This window comes from Myiozetetes cayanensis, unplaced genomic scaffold (assembly GCF_022539395.1).
Source record: "Myiozetetes cayanensis isolate MyiCay16 unplaced genomic scaffold, myiCay2020 scf2-11, whole genome shotgun sequence".
Taxonomy (NCBI): Eukaryota; Metazoa; Chordata; class Aves; order Passeriformes; family Tyrannidae; genus Myiozetetes; species Myiozetetes cayanensis.
Window position 1 is genome coordinate 35,541,411 of NW_026087411.1, and position 15,057 is coordinate 35,556,467.

General features: G+C 40.5%; 1 protein-coding gene across 2 annotated transcripts in view; it reads right to left on the minus strand.

The window, feature by feature from the left end:
• Positions 1-5,479: 5,479 nt before the first annotated feature.
• EFCAB2 (EF-hand calcium binding domain 2) overlaps positions 5,480-15,057 on the minus strand; it is a 29,281-nt gene continuing 19,703 nt past the window's right edge. For both annotated transcript variants that reach the window (XM_050315267.1, XM_050315266.1), the window contains exons 3-7: positions 12,602-12,674; positions 8,464-8,555; positions 6,779-6,821; positions 6,612-6,678; positions 5,480-5,802 (exon numbers count right to left, since the gene is read on the minus strand). In XM_050315267.1, coding sequence (XP_050171224.1) covers positions 5,666-5,802; positions 6,612-6,678; positions 6,779-6,821; positions 8,464-8,555; positions 12,602-12,674 — 412 coding nt within the window. In that variant the 3' untranslated portion in view covers positions 5,480-5,665. The remainder of the gene's footprint in view (positions 5,803-6,611; positions 6,679-6,778; positions 6,822-8,463; positions 8,556-12,601; positions 12,675-15,057) is intronic.

Sequence of the window (15,057 nt, forward strand, 5' to 3'; positions counted from 1 at the left end):
AAAACCTTAGAACTCCAGTCTGGTTGTTTTCATCACTAGGGTGGTGTCTAGGGGAAGACATGGCTGCACAACATAAGGGCATCTTAGGACCCATTCTACACTGGGGGAAGCTGTTGTCTTGGCAGGAAAGAGACTGCTGTTGACAGCAAATATTCAAAGGCTTTCCTCTACATGAAATACATTATTTAAAACTTTTCTTTTGTGCTATCATTTAGGCAGGTTTTTGCATCAGGGAAGCCTCTTCTAAAGGGCTTCTAAAAGAAATAGAGTCCAGGATAAAAGGAATAGGTATAGTATATGAAATCACAGAAGAGACATGTGTGTGTTTTTAACTCTGCAGCACTTCCAGGATAACAGCAGGAAAAAGTAACTTTACGTTTCCATGCAGTAGCATCCCTAGATTTTACTTTTTGTGCTCTAAACAACAGTAGAAGTTCTGACTGCTGACTCTCACTGATTCTTGCTTGCATTACTATAGACAAGAATTAACTCCTTGTGCCCATGGTTTTACAGTTTGTGGCATTTCAACGACACAACTTACTTGCTGGTTGCACTTCTCTGTTAGATCCTCCACAGAGGAGGCTTCATTAAAGAGACTAACAGGTTTTTACAGTGCCTTGTGAGCCAGTGCATCACTATTTCTGAAGTTCTTCTGCAGACAGAACTGCCTTTGAAGTCAATGGGAGTTCTGTCTGAATAAGGACTTCAGGATTTGGGCCTCAGGTCATAAATACTGTGATCAATCTTTTGAGCATAATGAGTAACATCTTCTTGGCTTTCAGAACTACACTAAGCCTAATAGTAGCCCAAGGGATTCAAAATAGGTTAAATGGGAGAATCTGCTTTGTTTCAACCTACATCTTTATTGAGCTTTTAAATCACCATAGTCCCTATGCCTAGTACTGACCTGCCCAAAAAAATACTCCAATACTAAGACAATACGTTTCAGTAGTTAGTTTTATAGTCAAACCTATCATGGCATGAGATACTGTGAAACAGAGTGGTATTCAATGAGAAACAAACATACTTGCAGTAGACTGACATGTTTAGAAGTCGTGACCTGAATGTACACTCTGGAACAAAAGACTTGAAGGCTGAGACCTTTATCAATTGGGAGGACTTTAGGCACTGATTTTGATCAGAACATCAGAACCAGACTCTGTGCAAACATCAGAATTAGTGATATAAAAAGTCAACAGTCCAGGTAGGCAAGACAGATACTCCCTGTCTCCCATTCCTTATAATTACACTGACTTTTTAGATGGAAAGTTCAACTAGGGAGAGACTGTGTGACTTACTAATACCTCTCACAAAGTCTAGAATGAACCTGCCTGCCAACCTCGTGCCTTATTGTCAAGACTACACTACCCCTGGTGGTCTAGTGGTAAAGGCGCGGCGCTATCACCGCGGAGACCCGGGTTCGATTCCCGGTCAGGGCCACTCCCGGGCAGGTGGGGCTCGTTAGCCCTTAAAGGCAACCCACCTACGTCCTAAGGACCTCGCTGCCACCGTCCAAGCTCGCTTGGCCCCGGCAGATGAACCTTAGGATTAAAGGGTGGGCTCAGTTCCGCGCACACTGTGTCTCACCTAAAAAATCCAATGCGCAGGCTGGAAGGTGTAAAAGACCTTCCCCGGATCTTCGCTCGCAAAGACTGGCCATTATTACACTACCCCTTTCACACAATGATAACAGTGTATTACAGGACTTAAAAAATCATACCTTCCCATGCTTATCACAGCCTTGGCTCAACTCCAACATCCCCAGCCACTTCTCCCCCCTACCTGCGATGAGTGTTTTGCCAGTGTTGATTTCAGTGGCAACAAGTCTAGATCCGGTGATAAACACCATCCTGATATGGGCAGCTGTCAGAGCAAGCAGCAGGGCATCAGTAGTGTGGAGCAGAGCAAAACTCTCTTGCATTTTAATCCTCACAAGTTACCATGCAACTGGATTAATGAAAAAACATATAGGAGAAGCAGGAGAAAAGACAGACTGAAACAAGAGAAAGAAGGAAAAAAATATAGCAAATTCTTATTCCCTGAACAGAGGTAGGAGCCTGAACATTTTACAGGCTCTTACCTCTGTGATGAGTGGAGATGCACAGGTGAACAGCCCAGTTCTTTTCCTGGAGTCCCAGGTCTCATCCTGGCCCTTTAGTATTTTGGTGGGGAAAGTCTGGCAACTTCTTCTTCTGCCTACAGTCAGTGGAGGGTCTAAAAGAATTGTAAATACCATGTTGGTATTCAATGTAGGGGGAAAATACTGAAGTCTTCAGGTGTGCACATATATGGGACTGTCACTAGCAGACAGAAAACTGTTTTGAAGAAGCAACTTCAAGCTGATGAAGGAAGCATAAAAAGCAATGCATTACCTGGAATATGAGCAATTGGACTCCCAAGTACAAGTTTAGCAGCTGGAAGAATTTCTCTCCAGTATCAGTAAGATGAAGGAGAAGGTCTCCACTATCCACTATATACCAGCCCTGACACAGCTGAACCTACTTAGTTTTAAACATGTAAAGTCTTGTCCAGCCTACAAATCACAGCAGTGAAGTAAACAGTCTGCTGATTCAGTTGTACTTGTAGATGGTTTCCAGTGTTTGCTTCTTCCTTCTTTTGCTTTTGCTTTCTTCTTTACATCTGGATAATGAGTTCCCTTCCCTCTCCCTCCTTCAACTAGGTCAAAAACCCTCTGACTTCCCCAGTTTCTTCAAAGCTTTGGCTCTACTTCCCTGTGTGGATTTAGTCCAGGTGCTAGGCTGGTTCCTCCCTAGACTTCTCCTTGTGATCCAATTCATTATCTTGGTTCCTGATCTTGAGGGAAGGGGCAAAACAGCTAGTAAGGACACGCATGTAGCAAGAGATAGCTCAAGACCACTAAGCAGTTCAATTTGTCCACCTCAAAGATGAGGACAAAGTAACATATTTTTCCCTTCAAATCGGGAAACAAAGAGGGGTTTTAGCTACAGCAAAATGGTTCCCTAAGTCTTCTCTACCTTCCCCTAGAGTATGGGTTCCTGCTCATCCCCAGGCACCATGGAGATGCAGGGCACTCAGAGAACCCACCCCAGGGAGCTTTGAAGAGTCCCCTCATGCAGCCTACCACCACCATGGGGAAATAGGTGGGCACAGCATGGGCTGGCAAGTCATGAAAGACACAGGCAAGGGGACAGTCACGTGTGACCACTGCTCAGGTGCCTCTGGGGCACCCCGTGGTGCAGCCCCTTCATGAGCCGGTCAGGTCACTGCTATGTGATCCTAGCTGGCAGGGAGAACTCAGCTTTTAGGACCCTCGAGCCTGAGACTGGTTCTTGACAACTCTTTCACCTACAGTTTGGAAACTCTCTAGGCAATGGAATATCCTTGTGTATGCCCAAAAGGAAGACTGCAACTCGCTTTTGTCTGTCCTGTTTGCACGTTTCTTTCTTGGGGACAGGTATAAGAAGACAAGGCTGGAGGAGATGCTAGATGATAAATTCAGACACAATCATTTGCCAGAATACCCTCTTCTCTTGCATTTGAGGACTGCAGGTTAAAAAAATATATATATCATAAAAGGATGTATGTTAAGAACCTATCTGCACTATGAATTGTAACTGTGTTGTACATGGGCATCCTGATTTGACACAGCATCAGCTGAGGTGGCCTCTGGGACAGAACCACTAGAAACAAATTGTGCTCTCTGTGGAGCACTGGGAGCTAGGAAATGACACCCTGAAATAAGCATCTTCCCACTGACATCACACATGAGGCTGACAAGGACTCAAAGATTGCAGAATACGAATGAAACTTGTACTCCCGCCAGCTGGGTCAGAAATCCAATATAACACACTGTATATCAAATGGAAGAAGAATTCATCTAGGGAAAATAATTTCAGCTTCCTCAGAGAGCCTGAACAAGGCTAATAATGGGTCTTTATTGTTCTTGCTTTAATCTTCAAAAACTTCTATCTTCAACCAGTATAACACCAGTGATTGCCTTTGTTTTTCATTCTTTCTGACAATGAAGTGAAACACACAGTAAATGTGTTAATCAGAGTGCATCACAAAGTCTCTGGACCAGTGCAACAGTGTTTCTCAGATGGAAACTCAGCTTGGAACTAGACAAATGTTGTCTACTTGCATTAACTCTTCATTGCCCTGCTGTTTAAAAAAAAATCAGTGAAAGACAACTTGGGATAGAGAAGAAAAAACTGAATTTAAAAATGATCTCTTTCAGACTGCTTCCATCACCACAATTAGATCATGCCAAGCTCTTCCTCGTGAAGCACAGCAGCTCCCTTGCAGCTGTACACGAGAACAGCTCATCTGAACTTCCAGCTCAAGGGAAACAAATGGGTAAAGCAAAAGACCTGACATGAGGAGGAGTCCTGTCTCTGTTCTCAGCCCTGACACTAGAAAGGCATGATAGGGGTAAGGCACTCAGTGCCTCTGTGTGTCAGTCTTCCCCAGATTTCATCAGCTGTGGGTCTGTGGATGACACAGAGCTGGGATATGCAGTTAAGACAGAGGAGTGGTAGGACACAGTACAGGAGGAAAGCAAACTTCATAGAGAATAGAAAACAAATGGGGTGGAAGGTGTGGAGTACAAAGTGCAAGATGGTGCCCTTGAGGACCAGACCACAGAATCTTCTACAAACTGAGACCTCATCAATTGAGGGCAATTGCTGGCCACTTGTTAGAAGATAATGTACAAGGCAAGAGCTCAATGGGAAGGAACTTGAACTCAAGTTAAGGAACAGAAGTACAGTAACAGTCAAGAAAATTATTAAACTAGAAGTGAGAAGAGCTGTGAGGTCTGTTGTAGTCTGCTAGCAAGGAAAGCTGAGACACCTATTCTACAGTAACATCTTTCAAAAAATGGTGCTTCATTAGTTCATGAAAATCAAATTCCCTTCCTGTGATCCTAAGTTTTGAAGATGAAATTACTGACTTTCAAACTGGTTCTGAAAGGGGAACCTCTGTTTATCGCCTACAGTAATGTTCTCAAGGATTACTTTGTCTGTAAACTTGACTATGGCAATGGTTGGAGTCTTACCTGCATGTTTAAAATGGAAGGAAAAAATATGGAAGCATATGTCAGTAGGTTAGTTACATAAAATGGAACTAACTGGTCCAGATCAATTGCTTATGGTAAACAAAACAAAAATATTTGAAAACAACTAGAAATTACAGACACCTCATTTGAGATATTATATTATTTCAAAAGGTGTACCCTACCTGAGGTCTGACTAGCTAAACACAAACACAAGAATTACATTTAAATAAAAAAGCTTTATCTTACTAGTATTAGTCATCTTAAGATATTCACTTACCTACTTGTTACCTGTTTCCACAGGTCTCATTTTCTGCTAGTTTTTCAAAAGCAATTGTAAAGTAATTTCTTGACTCCATTAACATTATTTTTCCTTTTATTTTCCAACTAAATTCCATGATTTCTTTTCCAGACCTTACACAATATTTCTGTCAAGAGCTCTTTTGCCAGGTGTGAATATATTTTTATATATATATATATTCATATATATATATACATAGAACCCAAGGAAATATAACTTCACAGATTTTATTTTAATTATAAGCATCAAGTCACAAGCTGAGATTTGTTATACTTAAAAATACACATTTTAACTATCTGCCAAGCTCACTGTTGTTACCAAGAGGCATCTCAAACATGAAAGGGGAAGATCTTAGCTTCATCTACTACCAACTTTGAAAGGTAGTCTCTGTAGTGAAGAGTATCTGTTTCTGGATCCAGAGCAACAGAGAGCATTTCTTCCATTTCTTCCTGAGTAAAGGGCTCACCTGAAAGACAGCAGAGAATAACACTTTGTTTTGGTAAGTATTCTTTCCAGGATTAGCAAATTATACTGCTTTTCCCTTGAAAGAATTTCCTTTTGGTTCTCACATAGAGAAGAAAAGGAGGAAAACTAAGGATCTGATTCCTTCACTTTTGCCAATGTAAGTCCTGCACACCAAGTGAGCCATTCTAAGGGAAAGGAGGCAAAGGATCTGGATCTTTTGATCTTCTGGTTCACAGACTCCAAAACAGCCTATTCCTCTCTGCCACGGGGATTTTGAAACAACCATTTTTGTCAAAAGGAATTTTTCTAATGTGCACATTATCATGATCTCTCATTTGGCTATCCTTGCACTTGTATTTACATCATGAAAGACCTCTCGTTTTTCTCTTTTAGGAGCTCCTGGCCCACATCATCCCTCTTTGAGAAGCAGGTTACCATCTGAGGTTTTGTACTTGAGGCAGGCGGGCATGAGTCAGCCGTGCAAGAAAAGCAGGCTCTTCAAGGGATATTGAGGATTACAGGATGTACAACTTCAATCTTGCCCTTGAATCTCTTGGTTTGTGTATGGCTCTAGAATTAAGATCAAGATAATGGAGGAATGAATGAGCACTGAAACTGCCTGAAAACTACACGTCTGCAAATCTAAGCTACAATTTTACAGGAGGACAGAAGAAGAGTCGCAACTTAGGAAGCTCAGAGATTTTGAAGACAAAACCCGCAGGTTTTGGCACTCAGACTAAGGACCTCAAAGTGCCATATATACAAGTAATGCTTTTTACTTAAATACTGATATTACAAAAGTCATGTTACCTTCTTCAGTCAAATATTTGACCAAGTCCTCTTTAGTAATATATCCACATTTATTCTCATCCAAGGCCTTTAAAGAAAAAGAATAAAACTTGTAGTTTTAACCATATTGTATCAAGAAGCAGCAACTTCTTCCCAGCAATTAGGTACTTGAATATTTAGTTACAGACCTCAAATGCATGTAGAAGAACATCTTCTCGAATAGGCCAGTAGCTGAAACCATTGAATCAGAAAAGTTAAGTTACTGTTTGCCAGTGTTCTGAAAGAACAAAACACGAGTACTAAAGGAAAAGGAAAACTTACTTTTCTATAACAACTGACAAGTTTTTCTATCAAACATTTAATTCCAGACGGACTTTTTCGAATTGTCCACGTATTTAACTCTTTTGTCTTTTGTTGTACTACTGTTTAACTTCCCTTGTGCTGAGAAGCCAGAAGAATGGCTTCTGCATGTCTGGGCTGGCTGAGTGGGTTAGCAGGAGTCAGTAACAGCTGAATCACTCACATGGCCAATGCACTGCACAGAAGATGGCCAAACCAAGAAAACAAAGTTTTGTCCAGGTACACTGGTAGCTAGGCAACAGATCACCTGTGGGACTTGGGCAGTCTAATGAGCCAATGATGAGCAAAGGAGGCTGGTAGCTTTAAAAGAAAAGGTCTGTCACTAACAATTTCAGAGAGATGGGAGAACTGGGCACATGTGTGCATGCATATGCGTGCTTGATTTCAGAGACGGAAAAGAAGCTCTGTGCAGCAACCAAGAGCTTCTGCATCCCAGCAGACTCTCACCAACCCCCCAGAATACTAAACAGGAGCTGAATCCAGGGAGATTCTAACTGCTTCATTGCTTCGTCCAGACCCGCCTCAGTCTTTTTCTATCTAAAAATCAAACGTTCTAAGAAGTAGTCTTGGTTTTTATGATCCAAATCTCATGTACCCTTGGATAAGTGAACCATGGACAGAGTGCCCCAAAAGATAAAGTGGGTCTTGACAAGCCTGAACTAGCCTGGGGAAAGCACATTGGTGGGGTTTTTTTGTGTGTATGTTTGTGTGGAGAGGTTGTGGAGGAGGAGAAGAGAGCCCAGAGCAGCAAGGCATCATTGTGTGAAAGGGTGAATATCAGTGTGGAGCCACAGCTATTTCATGCCTAGAACACCCTCCTACTAAAGGCTCCCTGTGTGCAAAATAACTCCTCGGTATTGGACAAGACTGAGTTTTTCAAAGGCCTTCACTACCATCTTTACAAGGAAAGATAAACTACCTGTAAGTAATCTGGCTTTAGTGCAAATGTCAAAATAGCACAAGTTCCTGTGTACATGCAAAGACTTCCATGCACCTTTGTATAATGAACAGTGGTTTTATTTGAGACTTTTAGGTCAGCAGTCTTTTAGAGTGCTAGTTGTATACATTCAGCTTTACCTGGCTGTCACTTTGAGACATGAATATGAAGCTGGTTTACATGACTTATTTAAAATACACCGTAACAGACTGTGCTTCTCAGTAACCGTAACCCATATGTTCACAGAAAGTAACAGTTATGACCCTAATTTGCATACAAAACATTTTAGAGGTACATAAAAAATGTTGAATAGCAAGTTAATTCTGATTCCCATCAAAAATACAAAAGCTACATGTTATCACAATTCATGATATTTACATCATCAGTATAACATAATTTTATGTAGACAAAGTAATTTTGAAACAAAATCTATCTAGCTAATGTAAAGTGAGCTTAAATGACAGACAAAATCTGTACTTCTTCCAGTTATATACAATTTCTGTTGATATATTTATTCAGAATCATCCCTGTCAATCTGGAATAAACTATAGACACATAAAATTCACTTTCCATTACCTTCTGTCGAGTAGTACTTTTGTCATCACTGGAAGAAATTTTTCCAGATGAATGAATCTGGTTGCTTCTTCTTCTTCTTCTTTTTCTACTAGCTAAAAATAAAACTTAAGTATCACAAGGTATATGATTCATTAGTAAACTAATACAGAAAAACCGAAAATTGGGGTAGTCCCTGCATTGAAATTACAGAGTTAGACTCTGAATATTTATATCAAGTCTTTAAAACCACAGGGCACCACAACATCTGAGTGAAATGCTTGTGATCAAACAGAAGGAAATTCGAGGAAGAAATAATATCCCAGGGAAAACATAGGCCCGCTATTACAGACACTTCCAACAACTCAAGATTGCCCTCTTGTGCTTCGATACCGTTCTTGCAAAGCAACCTGACACGGTGTAACTGATCTTATCTCCCACAATAACTCAGTAGAGGTTTCAACATTCAGACTGAATTCATACTACTAAAGTCTATCAGGATCTGGAACATTCCCAAGAAGCATAATGTGACCACACATTACAACAAACCATGAGCACATTCCCTGGCATGATTTTGGCCTGTGCCACCCAACATTACCCTCAGCAGATCCTGGCTGGGACCTTAAGGGCTTTTCCCCAGTAGAATATGTTGTGCAGCCACTCTGCATAAAAGATTTACCAGGGTAGACACAAGCTGCTCTGTGCCAGCTGGCTTCAACACCCAAGTATGTTTCTGGGCATATTTAATGGGCTAGCTTGGACATAGCCTCTGTCTAGCACACCTCAAGGATGGAATTTGTTGCCTCTACACATTTCATAGCCAAAGAGAGTCATCAGGACCAGAGAGGCAGGCAGACTGAGTCAGGGCTGTCCAAAACAGTCATAAGGCAGCCCATAAAATGCTACACAAAGAAAACCTTCCTTTTTCCTCCCAAGCAAATTAACAGATTAGTCCCAAAACATCAGGGACTTCTAGCAGCATTCTGACTTCATTCCTATACTTCCACAGGAGATAAGCAACATGGTAAAAACTGCTCCCTGTCATCACCCCTTCCCTGAAAATGTCAAGTTTTTCTCCCAAAAGGAGTCCTGTTAATGGAGCTAGCCTGTTCCCGTCTATGTTGAAACTGGATGCACACCTTGAGGTCTCACATGGCAGCATCAACACCTTGCTAGGCTCTCTGAGACACTGCTCAGACTGAAGGAAAACTCAAATAGGCACTAATTTGAAATGTTCTAACTGAGCCAGGAAACACTTAACATGGAATCTTCCTCCTGGGAGATGGGTCAGAGCTGGGGTGGTTCCTGATACATCCATTTGCTTAAACAGAGAGCTGCTGCATGCTCTTCTACGGTGTTCTTGAAGGGCCTTGGGTGCTAAGAGAAAACAGTCATCACCTCTTGCTTTAGAGTGGAAATTGGCTTGTGAAAAACCATATTCCCTTCTGTTTGGTGAGCCTAGTGAAAGGATCTTTAGCAAGGAAATGAAGGCGTTCATGCTATGGTACCTTTTACCATTACAGAACCATGTGTGTTACTGCTTGCTTGATTGAAAAGATGTAAAAAATACATGGCAAAACCTAGTCCTGGGAGGTGATCAGCAACCTCACCTTCCTCTGACATGGAAGAAACAGCTTCCATTTCAGAGGCTCAACAGGTCCAGAAACATCCTAAACAGTTAAAATCAATCCTATTTCTAACACTGGATTGATATGTGGATAAATTGCACATATTAACTTTGCCTAAATCATTAAGTATTGGGATCTGCAGGTATATGTATCCTCTTTCTCATGCTCACTCCTGTTCTACACCTCATTCCTCATTGTTTTCCTTTTTCTGTAATTCCTCCTTTTTTTCCCAATAACAGTATTTGGATGTTCACACTCTGTGAGCTTCACTCTCTTTCTTTCCTTTGGGTGCATCCATAGCTCCCACAACAATTGTATTGTGGCACCCTTTATGTTTTGTATCTCTACTCTTACACCCACACTATTTCTGTCCACATAACACTGGGGGACTTGAGTCACAAAGAAACAAAAACACCTTCCAGAGTGATCCAGGCAGAGCAGCGTACCGAACTCCAGGCACTGTAATGACCCTTAGATTAGCTTTTACCATCTCTAGGCTTATCATTTAATCTTAAACTTCTAAGTAGGCCTAAAGATACGATATTAAGCATAACACTGAGTATAGGGCAATCTAGGAAACAGTAATGATAAGTTATAAAGACAACATAATTATATGAATGCTGATTTTACAGATATGAATAATTTGACAGCAGCATACACTAGTTTAACTACAATAAGGCTAACAGGAAGATCAGATGACTGAGAGGCCCAAGTAGTGAGAAAGAGAAATAAACCACCATTTACATTGGACAGTAATACTGGAGAAACAGCTTAGCTACAAACCAACTAACAGACACAATTTTTACTTTATCTAGATTAAGATGAAATGGAATTACCACAGTCAGTTATAATGGTATCTTATATAAACTAAGATACATTTGTGATTACCATAATATATGAAGGGTTCTACAAGAAGACAGTGTTCTTCTAGTACTAAACCTATGCCAAGATTTCACTTACAGGCATTGTTCTTTGCTATTTGATTTCCTGTTCAGTGCTCTTTAAGGTTAACCATTACTCTCGAATATATTCTTTCTTCTTGCAGTATTTGTACTTCAATATCTCAAGAATCATCTGCCTTGTGGTTGCATTGCACTGTACTTTGTTATGTATTACTCATCTTAAATTTTCAGTAATGTTCAAAATCAGGTAAGAAGACAAAGTCCAATCTCTTTGGAAGGCAGAGGCAGGCTTTAAACTCTCAGGATTCTCCTGAAATTGAAGGGGGTTGTCAAAGGATCCCCTTCCTTTTCACAATTCTGTATCTTGAGTCAGTTGCACTGTTCATTTGCTGTGAAGAAAAGTTACTGTGGGACACTAAAAATATCATCTATATTAAGCACCATAATTTCTATTTTGCCTTGTTTGTCAGTGGGAGCTGGGACAATCTGGTACTGAGAGTACAGAACCAGAGCAGACAGATTGCAGTATCATGTTAAAAGAGCTTTCTCCTCTGGTGGTGCTTTGCACTTCCTCATCTGAAGCAGCTGTGTCATTTTTCACAAGACTTAGCACAAGATTTCTCACTCTAAATTCTGACTTACAAGAGACCAGACAAGCCTACTGAGGAGAGACTACTACTGCAACCATCCAATTTTTGTTGGGGCAGGAAGAAAACAGTAAGAGCAATCAATTCTCAGTAGACTGAGCTACATATGAAAAGGAGAAAAATCCTTACCCCACCTCTCAGCTCCAGCATCATCCACTCCTTAAGGCAGCATGCCCATTTACAAAAAGAATCTGAAGACTTTTTCCCACTTCTTCATCCCATCTATTAGCCATACCCTGCCAATGCACCAGCACATCATCCTTTCTATTGCAAGCATGGGGTAAGGAGACAAAAACTAGGATAAGAAAATATTGTGGAGAAATGTCATTGGATTTCCTTACCACTGCATGTCAGTGAGAGAATGGGAGGACCACTAGGTCTTGTGGAGTTTTATGTCCTGAATCCTGATTTACAGGCTTAAGTAATCAAGATTACCTATCTACAACTGAGAAATCTCAAGACTGGGAGAGACCTCATGAAGGGCAGAAAGTTGAAAGGTCTGGCTATAAGATAGCAATAACCCAGTGAAAAAAATGGCCTGCCTTCCCCCTCTGTATTTTTGGAATTTAACATCTTCTCAAGAATTAATTTTTATTACCTAATCACGCACTGTGTGTCCATTGCATGTCCTGAGGAGTGAGATGGTCAGGGTTTAGAGATCATAATCTGACTGAGGTTTAGGACATTCTTTTTCATCAGTCAAAACCAATTTTTGTCCATTTCCTATAAATGCTCCTCCACCTTAGCACAGTGTCACAATGATCCTCTGGGGTAATAGAGAGTCAAATACTCCTCATTTTTACCCATCAGCGTTGTTACTTCACCAGCCTAAAGGTTTGCTTCAGGGCAACCTGAGAGATTGGCTGTCTGTCTCACACACTTCCATGACTCTTCCAGAACTTAGGTTTCCCACTGCAGCAAGGCAGAAGGGCCAAACTTGTGCAAGTTTAAGACTGAAAAAAACATAAAAGATCTAAGGGTTTACCTTTGCAAGCAATTCATGTAGTTCTACCTCACTTGGGAAGCAACCCAGTGACCTGACAATGCAACCAATATCTCTGAAAGAAAGAAAGAACATCTTTGTCAATAAGTCTGCAATACAAGAGTCTCTGTGGAGAATCCAGATACTAGTTCAGAGTTTGCATGTAGGAATGTGCACTGTACAAGACCACAAGCAGGCACAAGCATATGCATGTGGACTTTTAAGATGATGTTTCAGTAACCAATGTCTATTTTTACAGACATTAAATACTCTGGAGCTCTTTGGAAGAGTGTAATTGTTCTTGTGACTTTCCCAAAAAATTCTTTACCACTGTGTTGCAGTGTACTGCGTGCAAGTTAATTTTCAACTGCTGCTCTCTAATTGTTAAGCTTTATTTCAGTAAAGTCTACATGTATAGAGTTAACAAATCACTTGGAAGCAGTATACTGAGAAGAAAGGAAAAAATATATATGTGTACATTAAATGCTATAAAGATACAAATTCTAACTGCAATAAAGAACAATTACAAAAGGTCAGGAAGGAGACAGCCCTGCTATGTCCCTGCTGTGCTCTGAAACAGTCAAACAGAACAACAAAGTGGCTTATCACCACTCTGTTTATGCTGCAAATATATTCATAGCTTGCTTTTACTGCTGAACCTGGTGCAGCTGTTCTGAGGCTCTAAATAAAATTCTGACCAAACTGCCAACGCCTCAAAATAGTGTAAGATGAAAAATATCACAGATTAGAAACAAAAGTACTGCAAAGCTGTAAAAAAGCTTCAGTGAGACTTACAGTACGATTAAAAACAGAATAATTTAAAATCACTATTGCTTGTGATTTACAATCCAATTCAGCAACACAGAAATTTAAGCACATTTGAATATCTATTCAGAGTGCTGGTGGTTCTCATGATCCAAACCTCTGTGGTCTCTTCATCTTGACCAGTGGTGAATTTTTCCATTTGGTGGAAAAATCAGATTGCCTAATAAAAATGGTAGATACAAGGAGCAGTGACCTTTGTAAAATCTTAGAACAGTAAGGCCCTGAATGTGGAACACCAAGTACATGCAAAATTGTAAGTCTTTGACCTCTTCAGACAGGTCCCAAGGAGTTCCCATTCTGACTGAAAACATGTGAGAAGCACTACAACAGACAAAAGAGAGGAAAAGGCTGGACAAAACTAGTTACAAAACAAAACCCAATCCCACAGATCCAGTTGTTATGAAATGAGGCCATCTACTCAAATGACTAGGTGAAGCCTTGTCTCTGTGGATGCAAATGGTCATTGGTGTCAGGGAGGTCACTCGTTTAGGCATAATTCTTGTCCATCCATCCTATTTCTAATATGGATATACTGCATTTGTTGTTCTCACTCCTGCACTCTCTCACCTTTTCCAGCTAAAAGATATTTCTAAGTATTCCTTGCCTCCCCCAGAGGAACACCCAACACAAATCCTGCCTCCTTCCTGTCCCACACTATTTCTACTCTCACGACGTCAGAGATAGTAAAGCTGCCGTCACCCTCCTGCCTCACCTCACTCACAGCCAGCAAAACTGTGATGTGACTAAGGTAAGGCAGGCCTAGAAGAGTCTGCAAAATCTGGCATTCCTGGTGCTGTATCTGGCAGCCTGCATGCGTGCCAACATGAGGATGTTGTCTGCAGTGTCTGTGGTGAAAAAAGTCAGGTTCCATTTGGAAATAACACAGAGTTTAAAGGACCCTGATAGGAAACTGTATTTTGCTCCCAGCCACTTCCTCTCACTTAGTTCAGCAGCTGCAATTTCTCCCGTGTAGTTTCTAGAATACAAAAATGACATCTAAAATCAAATTCATGATCATACAAGTCAATAAATAATCACAATAAAATATTGGGTCATGGTTTTCACCCTTTCAATGGCAAGATTTGCAAAATCACCGAAGTCCTTGACTGAGAGTATGTTGTAAGCAGCATGAAACAATACTATCTTCCTCATGCTTAATTTCTTACCAATTTGTATTTGCATTAGGAGTCATGCAATGCCAATGTTAGCCTGTCGAGCCAGTGTAATTTTCCATGTTTTTCTTGGGTATCTCATATTTCAGGCAATAATATTCATACGTCTGCAACTGTGGTTAAGAATTGTGCTGTACTGCCACCTTCTGATACAAGATAATCGGTCATTAATAATCCCATTACTGTGATACAGCCCTGCACTATGAACCTAGAAATAATCAGACAATAAACTGTTGCTCTTTGTCTTTAACTGTACTACAATAAAAATTAACATGAAATTGGGCATTTACTATGTTAAATACACTTTTGGATGTCTCCTGTCTGAATGAATACATTTTTAAAAGATCTATTTGTATCATTTAATTGTTGTAACATTTCATCAAGCTGTATATCCTTGATATAACAGAGTGAGGAGTGTGGAAAATTGTACATCTATTTAGCCAAGACTGCAGATGTAAATGG